The sequence below is a fragment of the Ischnura elegans genome, chromosome 6 (assembly GCF_921293095.1).
Source record: "Ischnura elegans chromosome 6, ioIscEleg1.1, whole genome shotgun sequence".
Lineage (NCBI taxonomy): Eukaryota > Metazoa > Arthropoda > Insecta > Odonata > Coenagrionidae > Ischnura > Ischnura elegans.
Genome location: NC_060251.1, coordinates 69,091,489 through 69,112,975, shown reverse-complemented (window position 1 = coordinate 69,112,975; position 21,487 = coordinate 69,091,489). Strand labels below are relative to the sequence as shown.

The 21,487-nt window shown below is 36.8% G+C and overlaps 1 protein-coding gene across 1 annotated transcript; it reads right to left on the bottom strand.

Moving 5' to 3' along the window:
* Nucleotides 1-4,710: 4,710 nt before the first annotated feature.
* LOC124160968 (ribonuclease H2 subunit B) lies at nucleotides 4,711-21,423 on the bottom strand. The gene is made up of 7 exons (XM_046537103.1): nucleotides 20,823-21,423; nucleotides 19,767-19,923; nucleotides 17,993-18,089; nucleotides 16,771-16,885; nucleotides 15,607-15,786; nucleotides 12,929-13,269; nucleotides 4,711-6,896 (listed from the first exon to the last, which is right to left on the bottom strand). The coding sequence occupies exons 1-7, from the start codon at nucleotides 20,908-20,910 to the stop codon at nucleotides 6,801-6,803; spliced, it is 1,074 nt and encodes a 357-aa protein (XP_046393059.1). The 5' UTR covers nucleotides 20,911-21,423; the 3' UTR covers nucleotides 4,711-6,800.
* Between the last annotated feature and the right edge of the window lie 64 nt (nucleotides 21,424-21,487).

Sequence of the window (21,487 nt, the reverse complement as noted above, 5' to 3'; positions counted from 1 at the left end):
ATACACAACATTTATTTAAGATACGCCATGGTCATTTGAGTCATCATTAGGTTACAAACTTTCTGTATCTGTGATCGAAATATTTCCTATTTTTATTGATGCAATATCAATAGGCTCCTCTCGGGGTTCCCACCGGGTTAGAAACTCCATTTCTGCTGAAGTTTCGAGGTCTGAGATCATCAACAGAGCTGCTGAAAGTCGTTTCGAGGAAATTGGTCTGAATTTCGAGGCCAATTTCCTCGAAAAGACATTCACTATCTTTTTTCATCAATGGGATCGTTTACCAATTTTTTTCTCATCGATTTTGATGCGGCTGAGAAGTAATGAGAGGCGAATTATACTGTTTTTCGACCCGTCGCCAACTCCTCGAGCTATTCGCATCGACAATTCTACGACATAAATCCTTTCGCGCATAAGTTCAAATCAACAAAACACTCAAGAACTTCAATCGTGAAGACTGCTACTCTTTCCAGCGCATGGAAACGGGTCTTCAAAGATCTCGACCAATCAGGGCACACCTCCACACACGCCAAACAGAGTGTATAAAAAGACAACCAAATTTCTGTATCGACACTTCAGTGGACCTGAGGAAGCCAACTGAAACGTTGGCGAAATATTGTCCAGCAAAATGGATAAACGCGGAAGAATCGCTGCCTACCCTCATAATGTACCTACTCATTAACTGCTTTTATACAAGGGTTATCCCCTTTTTTAAGGCGAAATAGGTCATTACATTTTAAAAAAATGAAAATATAAAATTTGTTCTGCAGCATCCATCCAATTTTCTACGTAATCCCCGAACCGACAGTTTTCGTAGCATAGAAACAATTTTCCAATACCCCCGTCATAGAAGGAACCGCTTGTGCTCTCAGGCAATTCCCTACTTTGCATTGGTCTGCAGCTCGCTGTCAATGCCAAATTTCTATCCTGTTAGCAAGAGTTTCATGTGAACAAAGAGATAATAATCATAGTGTGCCAAGCCCTCAATAAAGGCATTGCGAGCTGAAGATCTTCTCGAATCACCTGATCCACTCGCTGAACGAGATCATCGGTTGACTCTCGCATCCTTCCATGACCGCTTGCATGATGAGAGAGACTGACCCCACGAGCACTCCGCACACAACCGGCGAATCGACTGTCCTCCGAAACAGCAACTACTTATAGACCCGCCAAGACGAACACTGAAGGGCCGTCCTGTCAAATGCCCATATGGCCAGTCAAGGGGACTGCATAGAGGAGGTAGAGAGGAGGCCCAGTATATGGGTCGTGATTTCTCGAAGGGCTGTCGAGTGAAATGTTTTTGTAACGAAATATTATGTACCGCCGAAATACGTTCGTTAAACTGAAATTTCATTATACGGGAAATTTCGTTATATGGGACGGAAAATAATTTCGTTATACTGAAGTCGTTACACTGGCGTTCGTTATAAAGACATTTCACTGTATTATTGTCCAAGGAAACTCTGGAGCTACTGCGGCCCACCAGGTAGGTGTTGCATTTTTGTAGAGGTCGATGATACGGCGGCCTGGTCCGCACAGTCGTCTGTGCGCCCGGCTTCAAAGTTTCTGGACTATTGCCGAACGTTGCCGTCACTCATGAAAATTTCACCCGAATTCACTGACATTCACATTTATTCTCATTCTTTGATGAATTTCGGGCAGCAATGCACATCTCAGCATCAAGAAGTCAAACTTCAGCACGCGCTTCACGCTTGGCTTCACTTCACAGTTTGGCTGTTGTTGAAGCCATGATAGAGTGCTCATTGCGCACTGAGAGCTAAATATTGCGACATGACACGGTCGATGGGCATACTCGAGTTCCAGCACGGAACATAATTGGATTAACACAGTGGTTTTTATGACCGATCGGTCCTTGAAAAAGAATAACCTTCTTAAAACAGCTAAGTTATTTCTATATTCTTGGCAGTGGGGGACCGGCAGTCGCCCTCTACTCTCCATTATTTCTGGAAAATTTTAAAATAGCTAAAAACCACTAGCCTACGTATATCAGGTCTCGTTTGCCAGTGTGACCGTTTGCCAGTCAGATCCTTGTGCTCCTGTCCCTCCTACCCACCCCAGAAAAATATCCTGAATCCACCCTTGATTCCAGGTGTAAAATAGCCCCCATTTTCGGATCTCCAGGCAGGGACATTACCATAGAGAAAACCAGTTAAGCGAGGAATTTTAAGGTTAGAACATGGAGTGTGATATCCCTTTAAGTCTGCGAAAGACAGGAAAAATTGAAGGTGGAAACGTGATTAATTAACCTGGACAGACAACAAACAAACAAGAAAACAACAAACAGACAGAATCAGCAATATCAAGTGACCCAAAGAAGAGGACTTATGCAGCGGAAGTTAGACCATTACATTCAAAGGCAACAGGCAAATGTCACGCTAGGTCTACCCAATTTCACCCAAATGTTTTACAGTGATAAAACCATGGACATATTATAGGGGTTTACTTAAATTACAGCCGTTGAAAAGGCCACAATCACGAAAAAAAAGTTTAATTAAATTCGCACCGATAAATCGGCCCCCGGCAGTTTTTGCTCAACCAGTGAGGGCCGATATATCTACCCGGTGAAAGTAAAAGGGTTTAAGTGTCTTAAACAGTTCCATAAGTACAATTGAAATGAATTAACCTGTAGTAATATGTCGAAAATTTAATTAATATACATATCCAAGCTGCTTGGAAGAGCCCTGAGTAAAGGCATTTGCAAAATTGTAATACAGACTAAATTCGTAAATGAATCAAATAATATTTGATCCCTTCAAATTCTCATGCAGAAAAACCATTTGTTCTACATGTTCAGGTTGCAGATTTTCATGTTTCCATTTTACAGTAATACTGCCTGCAGAAAATTGCCTTTCACTACACACTTGTGTGGCTGGACAAGTACTTTCTAGCAAAAATTGCAAGATTTGAAAACCTTGGGAATTTTTATTTTTATTATATCAACAATTTTTATGGATCTTTCAATCTTCTTCAAATTAAAGGGATGAAGCAAGCAAAATACAGAATATAACTTTGGTTTTGTAGACGAAATAAAGTTCTTAATTTCTCACTTTGTTTAATCAACATTAGAGACTCTTGTTTTGTAAGTTCAAGAGGGAAAACAAACTCAGCATAGGAATAAACAAAAATTAATATCGGACATACCTAGAAATCAAAAAGGCTAAAAGAGGGCACCACTTGTGAAATCAAACACCGGAAAAAATTGCATTGTCCGCTAAAACCTAAAAGTTACACATTTTTTCATAGAAATCTTAACAATTTTTGTGTATTATCTCAGCGATTGTGTAAAGAAAATAAAGTAGGACATATACATCGCCTAAGAAAGTATGAGCGATACAATGGTCCACTCCGATTACTTCTCATGTGCAGCTGGGTCAGAAGATGAAAAGGTATTTGGCACCCATGTCATCAACTACTATAGAGGTTGACTGTTAAGTATACAATATAGCAAGCTGAAACTCCAAGGCCAAAGCATTACCACAGATTATCAATTTTAAAACCGATATTATTACAGGAGTTTCATGATGGCACTTACTGTCAACAGATTTCTGAACTTACTGACCTCGACAGCTCTGTAACCAAAACTAATCGACTCGAAATTTGAAATGCTACTTGAAAAGCTCAAGTCGAGTACCAACTACTTGTCTCGACTCGAATTTTTCAGTACTCGCACAGCCCTACAAAATAGTGTAGTCAAATGGGAATGATGCATCCTCTTTGGGCCCACTGAACATGGCAATGGAAATAAAATAAGATAGAAATGAAGACTAAATCAGGGAAAATTAACTGCAGACAAGAGCTGAACCGATGGTTGAATTCAATCAAATAGGATACAGCAACTCAATAATAATATCCTGCTCGTTACGAAACAGCTGACAGACTTAATGAGGTGATAGTTCCCCTTCCACATTCACTTGATGTGCTACTTTTCTATTCAGGGTGTAATAAATAAGGTTGGATATCAAATAGCCATTCCCCAGCATTCCACTCCTTGAATGAACTTTCATCCAACTTCTACCAATTAACCTATAAGGTCTCGTGACTAACCTTTAAGCCACCAAGTTATCAAATTCTAATGAAAAACCTTAAAAATGTGGCAAACCGTATTGGATGTACCTTGAGGTACGATGCCTGCAGACAGTCATCAAGAACAAGTGGGTGGCGAGAACAGTTAAGGAAGGCCTTGGATAAAATATATGAAGCAGGTAAAAACAAATGTAAAATAGAGTGTGTATTATCTCAGCGATTGTGTAAAGAGAATAAAGTAGGACATAAAAACATCACCTAAGAAAGTATGAGTGATACAATGGTCCACTCTGATTACTTCTCATGTGCCGCTGGGTCAGAAGATGAAAAGATAATGATGCGTGTAAAAAGATTAGCTGTTAAGAGAATTGAGAAAAGAGCTGCACCAAACCATTGCTATCTGGTGATGATGACAAACCTATAAGGTACATATGTGCACGTCCTACTAAGTCTACTGTAGTGTAGTAGAGTCTCAAACCTGCTGAGAGCACTAAAAATACTGTCAAAATTGCAGCCTGACTTTCCTGCAAGATAGAAGCTGTCCAAATAGCTAGGTAGAAATACAAAGGAATCCGATTCCCTTGATTGTACAATGAATAAGAAAACCAGGATCAATCCCTAAGATGAGAAACAAACTCTCCACATGCAAAATGAGAACTCTTCATGGAATGTATGGATGTTCTTTTATTGTTTAAAAAAATTCCAGATCATTTGCTTTTTTTAAAGCTTCCTGTGAAAAAATTATCACACATGAACACACATTCACACCTATACATGATGATAGGCCCTCAAAAAAATACTATGATAATGAATTATTTTTGTTCTTTTCTATGTCACTACATACATAACCAGTTTTACAAAATTCTCTAAAGTTACAATTCCATCAACAATATCATTTTACAGGAATCCATGAATACTGAAGACAATATTACTCTCAAGAATCACATTCCTAATACAGCAAATTCACATGATAACAAACTTTAGGGCACCTAGATCTTCGTCTCAATAAATTCAATTTTCAAAAAACAGAATTGCTGAACTTAGTTCATAAATGCAAATCTCTTGTACCTTTTTAACGAAGGAACCGATATCAGAAATAAATGATCGATTACACCTTCAAAAGCAGAGCTCACAAACTCATGACCTGCCATCACAACTTAAACATTCCATCACAGCAACAGATGGACAAAAATGGTTTTAAAAAAATTGGCAATCATACACCTGATTCTGATGTAAATACGATAGTTATTCAAGTAACCTGATATCACCTCCCTAACATATCCATTCATAAATGGAAACTTCAAGGGTCGAAGTAATACTTTCGAGGAAGCATTTGCCAGTAACACTCTTGCATCAGCCCACTACACAATTTAAAAATTATGAGATGTCATAACCTACACTTTTCCCAGCAACACAACTGGTTATTCATAATTGGCTGGACACTCTTCACCATTAATTCTGATGAACAACACACGAGCCATTCGTAAACTCATTATTACACGAAGCTGAAACAATGATTTTTATGGTTACTGGCAATTTCTGACCATTATCTCCACTACAGTGCATTGGAAAACCTTCTCAAAATATAATGTCATTGTCCTCAATTCTGCAAATCACATTGATGTCAGAAGAGCTTCCAATTCGTACCATAGAAGCAACTTCAATTTCAGCATTGGACATTTCAGGCCATTCAAATTTGAGAATAGAAATTTACCATGCACATTCATGCATTCCACTTTCATTGTTAAATGAAACCCTTTCTCTTTCACATCAGTCAACTGTGAACTCCAGTAGAATATTCATCATTTTTATCATTAAATTATTACAACCAATCTTCAATTAATCTGGCAATTCAAATTTATTTCAAAATAAAGTTTGGATTCACCCAATTGAAAAAAATGACACCAAAATGTTGCTCTCGCTAACATTGAGATATTTAACAATACTAAGGGTTTTGAAGAGATTTCATGTATAGTGTAATAAAATTAGTTTTATTTCCAAGAGGTTCCTAATGAAAGCATTTACTGTACTGTTTAGTATCAAGCTTCCTGAAAAAGTGTAGCAGCACAGCAAGCACACAAGTTTACACAAAAAGGAAAGGAGTAACTCACCAGGTGGCAACTTTTCTCCCAAAAATGAAAGTAAAAGATTGGTAGGCTTGTCAAAATCAAATCTATAGAAATTTTTAAGTTTTTCTTTACCATAAAATTAAGACTCCCTAATAATAAAATATTAAAAATTGATAGGATACACTACCTTATCCATTTATGATCAATCTGAATGCCTCTACATCCTTCACAGTTTCATTTCACACAAGCGCTCCACTCATAAAAAATCACATTTTACGCTTCGTCCATCCCCAATACACAAATAAACAACACAAATGTAGTAACAGTCTGCATCACACACTTGCTACCCTAATTCTTTATTCTTTTCTCTTTTTAAATAGTCAACATGGAATATGGAACATGACACACTACTCTATTGTAATTTTTTTAATCCACATAGGAGCCCGAATGACAATCTCCGTTTTAGGAGGACCTGTGGGAGAGACTTATCCATCGAGAGGGGATAAATTGAGTTGACTTGAGTAGAGATCATTAAGCATATGAGGCAGACGGAGAGGTACATCCCCCCCTTCGTAAGTCCAGTTAGCTGAGTGACCCCCGAGCTCTTCATCACCTCATTACTGACCAGCACATCCCACAGAATAGGAACACAGTTTCTCACCTTCCCTGAATGCTCTTGCCATCCTTTTATTTCTTCTTGAAGAATGTCGCTATGTTTTTCGACCCACTCGCAGACTTGGCTCGAGCCTTCTCCTTAGCAGTTAGAGGATTTGGTTTGGTTGCCTGAAATCGGATGGAAGGGACAATGCCTTTCAGAGCAAGGCGACTGATGAACAGTAGAAATGTCTACAACATGCCATTAATCACTCTCTTTGCATTCCATTTTCATTGCAATGCGAAATCCTTTCACATCAGTATACTGCTAGCTCAAGCAGACAGACAGGCATTTAATCGTTATTTTGTGTTAACTTCACAATAAATCTTGCATTAGCCTGGCCCTACAAATATTACTCCATTACATATCATTGTTTTGTGTTCATGCCATTCAAGAAAATGACACAAGAATTTTGATCTGAATAGAGTCAAAGAATATCCACCAAAATAAATTAGGTGGTTTCACAATTCACAGCATTGGGAAGAGCAACCAAACTATTTCAAATATGTACTTAAATACTTTCTCAAAACAAAAATCCTGGTATTATCAACAATCATTTCAGAGCAACTTTATTTGCCAATTCATTGAAAGTATTTCTGCAGATAACTATTGGCCATATGAAAAAACATAACACCATTAGGGAGATAAGCAAATAATCTTATGGGGCAAAAAAATGCTGACGGTAAGTGAGATATGAAATTTGACACCAGTTAATATTAACAGAGAGCAAAAACTTCATAGAAGAATAAAATTTTAATTTTTAACTTCATCAAATGATACTAAAAATAGATTCACTATAGCATTAAGTTAAATAATAGAATCAGGCTGATGCATAAATACCTGATGTAAGGATTCGCAGTAAAAAAGTTAAACCTTAAGAGGCTAGTGATACAAGGAGAACTACTGGATATGCACTGGACTGGGCAAAACTAAGCCCCATGTGAAAGACTATTAGCGGATATTTCGCAGCACATAAAACCTATTTACCAATATCTACCACTCACAAGAAGTCTCAACTCGAAGGTTGGTTTTGGACAGGTAAGGTATAGCTCACCCCAGACTTTGCCATAGGCATATTAACAACAAACATTCAGGGTAAGAGAGTCAGAGCCTTAACGCTAGGCTGCCTTGCACTCTGAGGACTATTGTTCAGGGGCATCCAAAGTCCACCTCATATTCTAACCAAGGATCATTCAGTCTGGAGGCAACCACTCTACCTTCTGAATTAACCTGCTACCCTGCACACAAGTTTCAATTCATGGCAAAGAAAATAACACAAAACAGTTGTTCCACTGTCAAAACTTAGGTGGCTTGTAGACAAACCCATCACCCACGGTGACATAATAGTAATTAGATGCATCAAAATAACCTAGAGTTGTTTTGTAACAACCTTCGATTGGAGCACACCATCGGAATATTATCCATGAGAGTGGTTAGATCAATTAACACTTTCTAAAGCTTCGGTTTCATCCACAGAAGGGACTCCAGCTAAAACCAACAAGAAAGCAATTACAAGTACCTGATAAAATTTATTCTTTCATTTAAAGAGCAAATGGAATTTAAACTAACCAAAAAGAGACTGTTTTGCTTATCTCCATCATAAAAATCCATACACCACCCATTTTACATTTTCATTCCAACCATATTCCACAATTAATCATAAAATAATACTGGCAAATTAATCATGCATTACTATGAAGATCAGCACAGTGGAAACTGGTCAGCACATTCTTCTTCTTTAGAATGTTTCCTCCCAACTAAATAATTTTTCTCAATCCTGATTAATATCTATGAAAATTAGAGATGCATTTAGCAAAGCAATAACTGTGATTGCTTGAATGAATATTCAATCACAGAAAATTCAAGTATAAATATAAAAAATAATTTGACTGCTTTAAAAAATAATGAAGAAACAATTATGAGAACATAGAAGCCTGTTTAAATGCCTCCCGGACATGAAATGATAAGTCCAATACAGTAAACTCTCATTAATACGAACAACGTCATTAAGAAGTTCTTGTAATTATGAAGCAAATCGTTGATCCTGACTAAAAGATTGATCCAATCTATAGATAAAGAAATGTTATTACAAAATTACGAATCTCAGTCCCGGTCCCGGCAGTTACAAAAAGAACTTCATTACGAAGTTCCACGAATAAGCAACGGCATTTAGAAGGATATACACGACGATATGTTATAATCATTGCGTGATGTTTAAGTTCCCCTCATACACTGCGCACAAGAGCGTCAATTATGGTTCTTTCTTCAGTAGGACAATGGCGTAACTAGAGATATGCTTTCCATGAGGGGGCTTTGGAGGAGGGATGAAGGGGATTAGTGGGGGCAACCCCCCAGGAAATGGAGTGTTCAGGAAAAATTTTGAAAAATAACATGCCTGAAAATGCATTTTACATCATTTTGGAATTTATAATTTCACTTTAACCGGAGGCAGTTATTATGTATCAAATCCAGACGAGATTTAAAACAAAAAAAATTTATTTCTCTGAGGCTTTAGGGGGGGATGCATCCCCTCCATAATTACGCCACGGCAGTAGGAGATACTTCAGTATCCATGCCACATCATATAATAAGCTTCATTCCTGTGGAATCATGGTGACCCACCCAGTACCGCTTGTAAATTGGACATAAATTAAGTCCTCTTCTTATGAACATTCAATTTACGAACTTTCATGGATACTAACATGCAAAAAATTCAAGCATACCTAAAATTCCAAATTTGGCACCTTTGGAGTAGGCCAATGCGATGCAGAATGGCGTAGAGGTACTCGCACTTTGGGTATAATCTGAACGAAGTATCATTTAATCCATTGTGAAGTCAGGCCCAGTTCAGCATTTTACCTTCCTTCACGCGGATAGCAATTTTTCTCGGCTCCAGCTGTATCACACGCGCAGCTAGATAAGCTCGTCACAATCGTGAGCTAACACACCGTTGCAATGCAGTGTTGCATTCTCCTTGATAACCACTCGCTTCGATGCCTTTCATAGGTTTATCAACTTACAAACAAGGTGTTGGAACGCATCTCGTTCGTATACCAAGGACTTCATGTACTTGGGAGTATATCAACCCCCGACTATGTCATGTCGCATTCTCATACTGACAAAACCAAATGAATGTTCTTTATATATATTTGCGCAGCATTTAATTTAATTTAAGTATCGCATATTGAAAAAACAAGAAATTTTGAGTGTTTTTTTTGCGATTATTCCTTACAGAAACGTTCATATGAACTTCGTTATTACAGATACCCGGTTTTTCGATCTTGTAAACTTAGTAATAATGAGAGTCTACTGCATTATCTCAGATCAATGGGTGATAGTGAAGTAAATCTTAATGGTTTAAAAAAATTAGCTCATTTGACTAAGTTTATAAGTGTGAATGATTAACTGAACACTACATAGATTGTAGAGCAAATTGCTTTGCGCAACACAAAAATATTCATCAGAAGATTGTAATGGTCATTTAATTCTCACAACCAGTTTATGGCATTAATCTCAGGAAATACGAGCACTGCAAGATTTAAAAAATTAATAATCTGGCAGAATTTCTAAATTCTCAATTTTTTTGCAGGCTAGCTAATTTTTTTCATCAGTTATCAGTTCCCAGACAAAATATGCTAACCATTTTCCACAATATTCCACTGATTTACTTAGACAATGTATCCAAGTATTGGATGATTCAATATTATTGTAATGCATTGATCAACTGAACACAAGAATATCCTTGGAATATGTTAATCCAAGTGCTTTTCCTAACACAGATTAAAAAATGCTAGGCTAAGAGCAATAAAAAATGTCACTGCTCACGTGAAATCTAAATCCATTAAAAATTCACTGCCCTTAACATTCTTTTTTTCCACCACATTGTCAATTAAGATGCTAAACATACAGGCAGTCCTCAACTTCCCTATGTGTATATATTTGGCCTTCTTGAAACGTTTACGATTGTCCAGCAGTTAAGTTACACGTTAATTTAGAGGTTACAGTCCAAAGATACGGTCCAAATCCATAGAGTCCAACCTCATTCAACAATCTTATAACTATCACAAGAAATTATGTGGCCTCATTGGCTATGTAAATGCTTGTCAAATATAGGTAAAACTTTGGCGTATGTTTGCTGGTGAAAACACAAAAAATATATAAATCAAAATGATCATATTACGACAAAAAATGCAAATATTTCAGTTACAGATTTAAAAATACCTATAGATTGCCATAAAATTTGCGTAAGTCTGAATTTCATTTACAGAAGTTGAGTAAAAGGAAATGCATGGAAGAAAGAACCAGGAATGCATGAAAATAAGAAATGCGCAAAAGCTGAGTTCCATTGTGAAAGACTGCCTGTGTGAAGGAAACCGATGCTAATGACTGAAAAACTATGAATTTTCTTATATAAATAGAACCCAACACTATTTATACATAGCGCAAATAAATGAAATTTGTAATTGAAGAGTTATCAGGAGGTATACCTGAGGAAAACAACAATGAGGTAGCCGAATGATATTCTTAAATATGCAATGCATAGAAAAATTGAGTAAAATGATTGAACCAATTCCTTTAGTATGCATTTCAGTAGGACACAGGAACAATAAAAAAGGTAAACTTGAGCCTCCAAACACACTTTTTGTTTAAAACTACATAATTGAATGGTTGAAGTCATTGAATGACACAGCTTAATCAGTCTCATTACAAGGCTTACAAAAACTTTGTGGTCTTCAATTGATGTTGCCAATGATTAACATTTCTCCCTTGAATACCAATTTATAATTATGTATATCATTTGAAATAACTGGCAAAATAATACTAATGGACAGCAAAATGTGGTTCACTTGTTCGTGTTATTAACTGAAATGAAATGTCCACCATTAGAACTCAATTACATTTCCATGCAGATGATTCCACATTGATTATTATTCATTTCTAGCTCTGAGAAACTAAATCACACTAACAAGATGTAAGCACAGCACATGGGCAAGATGAGACATATCACCTGACGGCATTACAGAGCAGATATAGCAAGGAGATAAGAACGAGATATTAATGCTATCATAAATTCCATGTAGGAGCATAAAGATCATGGAATATGCCTCATCATCGAGAAAATGCAATGAAAATGCTCTTTTACTAACATATTAACACCTATCACACTAATGCCTCCTAAAAGGATGTTTTCCTCATTTCCTGAATCTAATATCTTTCACTCACTTTGTGATAATACAATCCTTTACAAGACACAGTTCTTCACATAGATAGTTTAGAAGTACACAGGAAATTTGCCAGTGCCATTCAACAATCCCAATTCACTTAAAAGAGAAATTGACAGCTTAATACCAGCGGAGGTCTCAATGTCCAAGAAAAACCAGCCACAAGCATAGCAGTCAAAGCCCAGCCGTCACCTTGCTCCTTGCATCACTACCACGAGGTAATAAGGAACCTTTGCCACACTCTCAGGTGCAGCAAATAGCACTAACGCCACCAATGTCACAGACACTCATGTTCCACAGCTTCATAAATTACAATGACAGCCGCAACATGTAGGCTCGATGATTAGTTATACATGTTGAGATATCACAACAATACTTCTATCATATAGTGCTTTTGTCATCCAAGTGAATGAGAATACAAAATAATTTCTCACATCCTATAGTATCAAAGTACAGGATGGGCACACAACACATACTACAAGTATGGTTTATATCATTATTTGAACCAGAGAAATCCATTATCACAGCCAAGTAAAATAAGAATAAAAATAACTACATTAAACATCAAATAGGAAAGTATTCCGCTTGAACACACAACATTCCCCATTAACCTACTCCACATTAGGTACCAAAAAATTCTCTACAGGATAAAAAAATATCAAAATCCAAAAATAAAATAAAAACATTAAAATTCTTAAACTTACAAGACAGCGGAAGTGACTTCCAATTAGAAACTAAGATGGGACGGACAAAATTGATTCAATGAAAGGATGTTTGAGCAATGAGATGTTTTCCTGCGATTGAGAAGTAAAGGAATATCAAACCATAACTCCTAGGGTCAACAAGCAACAAGCCAAAAGACATCCATCATTTCCGGATGCTGAAAAAACAGGTTGACTCCTCTATTTGGGGGATTGGATTCAAATCCGATGGCCCACCTTTTCTGGCTTAGTGAGATCCAGGACGCCATTCTTGAAGTGGTCATCGAGAGATGAGTCCGTTTCCTCTTGCCGTGGTTTCTTCTCTTGATGGGTTGGCAGGAGCTGGTGAGGGGGCAGGAGGGAACTGAGGTGCTGTTGATGGGACGGGGGTGCTGCCTTCCTCTTCCCACCCCCCTGCCCCCCACCCAGCCCACCCTCGACCCCCGGCGATGAGGAAACGGGAGGGGATGGCACCTGAACTGCTGGGCCCGAGATGCCCATATACTTGAGCAACTTAGCACTGAGATCATCAGAAAGGTACTCTGACACTATGCCGTGGGCGTACTTCAGATAGGCCTCTGAAAAATTACAAATCGATGACAATGTAACATTGCTTTACAAGGTGTTAAGTCGTAACAATATCTATGGAATAGGACATGTAATTATGGGCTCCAGGACCAGTGATGTAGCCATGGTGGGGTATTATGGATTAATCCCCCCTCCCTTATCCTTTAAAAGAGAAACTAATAACAAGTAAAATGGCCTCAATAAATAAAACGATAATATATATACTGTTTTTCAGTCCTAAAAATCATGTTTTCAACATCAAAAATCCCAAATTTTCCCAGACCCCCCTTTGCCCTGGGGTGTTATCCATTCTGCCCAGAAGGTCCCTGAAATCTCTGGTAAGCCCCCTCCCCCCATTTCAAAATCCTGCTTATGCTGTCCATAACACATGCCCATCGGTCACCATTTACAATCATTTCCATTCCTAATGACTTTTAATGACATGTGAATCAAATGGAAAGAAATAGTAACCAAACAAAATGATCATCAGCATTAAAACTTACATTTTTGAAGGGAGAATACGGAGTCTATTCAACTTTTATGCATCATGGCCAGTAATTTTCAAACCAGAGTTAAATAACTTCAAACTTCAATCTTAAATATCTCAAAACACTCTTTCACTATTTTCAATGTATTCCTACAATTTCAATACTCCAGAAAAATACATGTTAATGCTACAGTGCATTGCTACATACTATGAAAATATGAGAATAGAAGTGGTATTACTTCTTGAAAAATTCATTGCCGACTAGCCAAAACCAATAAAATTCCATGACAGGCACTTCCATTTATTACATACACTAGAGCGGACTGGAGGATGAGGTTTTTAAAATATGCAGTTATTACCTAATTTCTGATTATTCTCCAAAAATTCTAAATAAACAAATGGAATATGAGCTTTTTAAACAGCTGAGACTTGTTTGTGCACTGCTTTTCTTTGATTTAAATTACCACATTTCAGTTTCACTCATCATGTAGCAATGGCATACAGTGTTTCCAGAATAAATTTTCCTCTTAGAAAAAAAGAAATACAAAGTTTAAAGGTTGGAAACCTAACCTCTTTTATGTTGCTTGAGAGAAGAAGGGAGGGAAGCCAAATACAAGTACAGGCGGTCCTCGACTTTCGTACACTCGACTTTCGTACGTTCAAAATTGATACCTTTTACTTGACTTTCGTACGCTAAATTCGGACTTTCGGACGTTGCTCTGTAATTTTTTTTAAATTCCCGCGATGTTTATTGCGCATCCCAACATTCAATTGTTTCAAATGGCAGTATCGGCAGTATATGTGAACAATACGAACGTATATAATGAAGGGAATTGTTGGTAGTTGACTCTAATTATAGGCGATTTATTTGGGAGAGAGACTGCCTGCTATAGGCTCCTTTATCAAGAGAAGAAGAAGGCCTTCATTGAAGATATTTTTCAAAAGAAGTTGACTTAGACATCATCAAATAGCTTTCAATAAAACTAGTAAGATCTTCTTTCTAATTGTGTTTTTTCGTTTGAGAGCTGTTTAATTCATGTACACCTTCAGCAACGATATTGCACGAAATATCACCCGAATTCCGTTGGTCTTTTGTCTTTTTTGAATAACATACAGAATATACGCGATCACGAATGTCACCTGCCAAATGTCGAATTTTGGTGTAAAAATTAAAAGGTATCAAGAGTGCGGGTTCAACAACTACATTTTGTTATGCTTCTTGATATATCTTTTTATTTATAGTGGACGTAATAAGTGGAATGTCAACTTAAATGCCAAGAGGAAGTTTCACTCGATAGCCAACAGAGTTCTTGTTTTTTAAACTTTTATTTGCATTTTCTGCGTATTTTCGAAAGAAATTAGATGATTTGAGGAGTTTTATTAACATATTATTAAAATTAAGTCAATTGAAATGAATTCCGTGGAACAAAAAAGGTTTAAGTACGTATATTCCGCTCTTTTGGAATGTAACCCCTAATTAGTATAGAAGTCAATGGTTCGACTTTCGTACATTCGACTTTTGTACAAGTTTTCGGGAACGCATTGGGTACGAAAGTCGGGGACCGCCTGTACACACACTTTGGAATAAAATGTAGGAGCACTCTTTACAATTGTCCGACTGGGTAGCACCCTCCATTGCCATAGGCAATTGGACCATAAAACAAAGTTGGATTAATTCCAAGAAAACAGCTAGATACTTTATAATTCAATAAAATCAGAGGCTTTGCAAATTGGGGGTTACCTCACCTATTTCCCTATACATGCATGGTTAGGACCAGGAGAGTAGTTTGAAAACTGGTGTTAAATCATAGAGGTTTGTAAATCGAAGTCTATAATTCATTCAAAAATATATAATTTTTACCATTGGAGTCTGCATCTGCTTGTTGCTGCTTGGCAGTCTTCAGGAATGTAGAAGATACAGCACCACTACCAACATGAACACCTTTTTGACGTAATATTTCTGCAACTCTTTCTGTCTTACGCTGCAACCAGGCCAGAGTCTTCTCTTCATTGTATTTATATGCATTAAGCTCTTCGTCTCCTGCAAATAAAATCGATGATTAATTGAGTATAAAAATACTTATGTCATAGTCATCACACAGTTGAAATAACTTGAGTTGAATGTATTGGACAATGCTGGAGAGTGCTCTTTCAATTTATGCCCTTTTTCTCCATGAACTAAGAGTCAACAAATATCTCCAATGCATCAAACATTAACTATGCGTGCAAGTTTGATGTAATCGTGGATGACAGTTACGTCAGGATTTGGAAGCCATATCGAAGTAGAATGATTTGCAAAGTGTTCAGCATTTTTTTATATTAATTTTCATTTGTATTTGAAAATGTTGGAAAAATGCATATTCATTAATACAGAGTTCGATATTTGAGTGAGGTATTCGGAAAAAAATTAAACATTTGTATTCGACATTCGAATTGGAGAAAAATTTTATTCGACCCATCTCCAATTCTAATTTTTTCACCATCAGCATATTAAATATGAAACTATTACTGTGCTTTAATATAATTAATCAAGCTCCCTCCTTTATGATTGCACTCTGAGTAATTACATGCATTGTCACTCAGATTGCAATGCATTACTTAAACATAGCATAATGCTAATTGGCATTAGCAAGCATGCAATGCACTGCAATTTTGAAGGAGAATGACCTTGAAGAATGACCAAACTTTGTTCATTTGATTACATTTCAAACAAACCAGATAAGTAAAGGTCAAGCTCCTGAGCTTCATGCCCACATTTGCTTTACTTAAATGCTTATTTTCATGAATGGTATGAAAAGCAATAAAAATGAAGAAAAATCTATTTTGAATTATACACATCCCTTCAAGCACTGCCCACCTTACATTCGCATGGTTGCTTTGGGATGCCGGCTGCAACCGAGGACCCTATTAAAGCCAGCATCCGAATGGTCGTAGGCTTGAATTCCAGAGTACCAACTTATGATAGTAAGTCCATAGAATGAATACAGTTTAGATAAAATATCATTAAGAATGAAGGGAAGGTCACCTTTTCGATCAGCCACTTGATTTAAATGCTTGAAACCTAGAGAGTTGAACAAACGAGCTGTCTCAGGAAACTCATCATCCTTCAACATCTGATCCAGTGGTACACACATATTGGTCTGCAAAAAGAAAATCATACGATGAAAAATTGCAAACAAAACTTGACAGTTAAAACAATACCCATTAGGGCTTCCCTATCATTAAAGAAATTGAAAAGCATCTTGCGTTGTCACCTCGGTTTCAACTCTGGACTGACAACATTTTTGTCACCTAGGTATTATCTTACTTTGAACAGGAGTGAACCATTTTCATACTGATGTATATTTTCTGTAGGTACCTGACCTTAGGTTCTAAAATTCCATTTATGACACAACATAGGACAATATATGATTTGTTTACATTCTGAAATTACAAGGGAATTCTACACAGTAAAATGATTGCAGAAAAACAAAAAAAGATGTTTCGTTAAATTTATTACAAATTCTTGAAATTTCATGATTCAATAAAACTAAAATGCAAGTTTTTTAGGCCCCAATGACTTTATGTTGTAAAGAGTTATGTCAAGGGTAAATTTGCCAACGATTACATCTACCTATCTATTAAAGAAACCACACATTTCATAAATATTTTTTGATTGTTTTCCACAAAATCCTTCGGGCCCACGTATGCCAGAGTTCCACAAAAGCCGATGGCTACTTCATCAAAACTAGAAGCTTGAGAATGGAGGAATGGCTCCATATTAGCAAAGATAACACTTCGTGAACTTATACAATTTATTTTAAAAATAATGACAGTTTTCTGCTATCAAGCCATTATCAAGTACATAAACAACAATGAAATCCTTCTCTAATAAACCCCCATAACATATATAAACCTGTCCCCCTATATTTCTTCATTGTTGTTTATGCACTTCATAATAGGTTTATAGCCAAAACTGGTCGTAATTTGTTAAAAATAAATTGTGGAAGTCGCAAAGCTTTGTTATCATTGCTAAAGCCAATGTTTTAGAGTATCTCAAGAGGCTGGAACCACCCACGCCCTGAACTGAGATAGGTCCTAGTAGGACTTGAACCAAAGGCTTCAAGATTAACAGAAAAGCCCTTTAACGCCACCACCACAGTGACCAACTGGTTTTTATTTTACCATAAGTTTCAATAATTTGCAGCAGCAAAAACAAATATTGATGGTCAAATAATTCCAAATTAAATAAATTATCACAAACGTACCTTCCTCAAGTAGGGCAAAACAAGAAATATTGGATCAATAGGAGTTGATAGATGCATTTTGCCCTCGGACTTCACGTTATCCTCGATGAACCATGACCTAAGGATAAAAGAAGGACATTAATACAAGGGATTTAAACAAACTGAAACATTGACACATGCACAAAGCCATACAATAGTTGAGGAAAATACACAACACCTGAGATGTGTAAGAAAAGATAGTCATGTTTTAAGACTCTGTGAACTGCCCAAATAATAATGGAAGGTTGAGTGGTGAATAAATAAGCACTTCCAATTCAAATTGCTACATCTTGTGCACAGGACGTCCAGTATTGTTCTGAATAGATTAAAATGACCAGAAAAACAGTCTGCATTGACTGCGGAGCAACCATCTGGCTTCACTGAGATTTGATACTGAGAGATTTTCGGCCAAAGCTGGTTGATTTACCCACTAACCAACTGGAAAGACAATGCATCCAAGCAGTTTTAATTTGGAGTACATCAGTTGCGTTCACAGATATGGCATGAGAATAGGGAAGAAGATAAGTTTTAAAAACTTCTGCTGAAAATGTGGTATTACTCGCAGACACTGATTAACTTAAGGAAATGATTAAAACTCTTATTAGAGAGACAAAAATGTGGGATTAATGATCAGTGATAGCAAGCAGACCTAAGCTATGATGGAAAAGCCAGGTGAAGAAAGGTATGGCTAAGGTGAGCACAGAAGGACATGAAATGGTAGGAGGCAATGGAAATACTGTGTTGGTAAGGCCAAGCATCACGTTGGGTACACATGGCCAAGGTGGCGACTGGCCATCACCAAGTAAGATGATAAAGTTGTTCCAATGAATTCCAACAGTTTTCACAATGAACATGAGCATTATTCTCCTCGTAGCAGAGTAGATCAGCAAGACAGTAAAATACAGAATAGAGACACAACTGCAAGTTATTATGCACTAAGAATTCGGTACTTCAGAAGAAGATATTTATTCGAAAATCCTGAAACAGCATCAATTACAACTACACTGGTTTGATTTACAAAAAGATCAATTATACTGATTAAGACAATGAGATTTCAATTATTAACAGAAAATGGAAAGTCAGAGTTAACAGGATGAAACAAAATTACTTTAAGAAGGGAGATGACAGGAAAAGCAGCTGCAGAACATTTGAAAATAAAGGGTGTAGAAAAGACATCAAGGAAGGATGATTACAGGGAAAAGAGTTGAAGATTTGAGGGAGACAGTGGAATAAAGATTGCTGGGATATTAAGAGATGAAAATCTGGATCACTTCGGAAAACTATTATACTTAAAGGAAAAAAGAGGATTAAAGTCATTGAGACAAAGAGTACCACTCCAAATTCTAGAAAGGAATATCACTACAAAAGTACATTAAGGAGAGAGAGGTAAGAGAGCCACAGAAATAAAAGAAAGATTCTTCAGTAGGAAGGGAAAATATATGGTGAAAGTCAATGACAAGAAAGAAATTCTGAAAGACTGATAAATGAGATTCGAGTTTGTGAGGCAGGTGGCCAACCAAAATGGGTTTGGAAAACAAAAAGATGTTGATTATATATGTGAAGGTGAAGAAGGACAACTTCTTAGATAAGCTACTAGTAATTGGAATGAGAGAGGTTTTTTTTAAAATTCTCGGAGGTCATCACAACTGACTTTGAAGTTCAATCAGAAGAAAATAAGAATCAGATGGAATTGGGTCCGGTCCAATAAAGAGATACAGGATTTCAAGGAGAAGGAAGACAAATTTCAAATATATACCTCTTGTTCTCTGAGAACGTAAGAACTTCCTGGACAATTCCATCACCCGGACTAAAGAGGAAGGATGCACCAGCACCCGTTTGAGGGTGCCTGAGTTGAACCACATCTGTTGTTGCACCACCTTGCCCAGCACCATCAGGGTTGTCCAGAGCTTCTCCTGAAAAGAATTGATTTTATAGTTAAAGCACAGGTTAAAAAAATAAACACAAGGACAAGCAAAAATACTAATGAACTAGAAGTTCGCAAGAAAAATTAACTGAAAAAACACGAGCCAATATGAAATTCGTAAGAATATATATAATTATATTATTCGTAAGTTTTGAAATAACAGCACAACGTAGATGGCATTTTCAGGATATTTATGGAATAAATTATTGCTCACGATATTAACTTACTACTAAGGGAAACTCAGATCTGAATTACTTCGTTCAGTTTCATCAGTAAACTGATTTATTCCTCATTTGTCGGAGCTTTAGTATAACTGTATCAAGATCATTATGATGACCAATACGATTCCGAGGCATACAAATGGGATAGTAAAAATATCTGATAAGAAAAATGAGAAATAATGCTCAAGTTGCCAGCTTCATAAACCATTCATTTGGAATTAACATGTGAAATAATGTAATGAACAGGTTCATGAACCATTAGCACCGGATTGCATGCATTTTTACAGGAAATGCACAGGTTATACAGATTACTGTATATAAAAAAATAAGTCCATGCTTTATTCTTAAAATGCTAATTCTCCACATTCCGTAAGACCCCCAAACCAATACCTATACACGCCAATGACCTGACTACAAAAGACTATCTTTAGCCCGCGTAATATTAGGCCATTTTCTTTATTTTATGGTTATTTTCCATTGCGCCACTGAATTTATAGGAGATTAACCTGTCTCTATTCGGGTCTACTAGAAATTTTACCATCTGTAAACAAAATTCATAAATTTCCAATATGATTAACGGCCATAAATATTGCATGATCCAATGTCAGCGGAAAACTGACAGCTCCCGTCTAAAGACGCTTTCTTGTTTTCCATCATTTTTACATACCTTTAAGGAGAAACACCCATGTATTTGAAGATTGATTCGAATTTTGAGTCTTCACACATTTTTTTGGAGACGCTTTTATCCTCGGCATCTTCGAAATTACCAAACTATATTCACAACTTTTACATTAATAAGTCAAACGATGGAGCACACAGCAGACATAACCATTAGCACAAGGCGCTCACCCGGGTGACCTCGGGGTGGGACGCTTGCGTTTTCGAAGCGGACTTGCGCGTCGTGGCTATTGACCGACACTTTAGTGCAAGAATCTTAATTTTTTTAAGCACTACGCTATTGAGGGAGCTGCAGCCAGAAGCTTTAGCACATGAACTCAGAAATTATTTTCTCATAGTTTAACTAGTAAACAAAAATAACAGTTCGCCGACATGCACAAGATAGGCTTCCCTTGGAAATGATGACTGTAACAAGATATATATCATCGACAAATTTTGTGCAGTTTGCTGGAATTGTTTGATGAATTAATTTGCTTCGAACTCATATGCCTTAACAATGAAAAATACAAATATCCCCACGAAGAAATATAGAAATTCTCGCGCACATGTGACTTTGAGCTTCGACAGTATTTTTATGGATGACGATATTCTTACGCGATGTTGATGTTTTCTATTTATTTAATTGTATAATTTATAAAGAAAATTTTGTGTGTT

Bases quoted from the DNA above. Each gene is read 5' to 3' on its own strand.
- LOC124160968 (XM_046537103.1), bottom strand. From the start codon at position 20,910: ATGCCGAGGATAAAAGCGTCTCCAAAAAAATGTGTGAAGACTCAAAAT. The intron at 19,924-20,822 runs GTATGTAAAAAT...AATTCTTTTCAG, and splicing joins ATGGGTGTTTCTCCTTAAAG to GAGAAGCTCTGGACAACCCT. The intron at 16,886-17,992 runs GTACGTTTGTGA...TTCTTTTTGCAG, and splicing joins TTTTGCCCTACTTGAGGAAG to ACCAATATGTGTGTACCACT.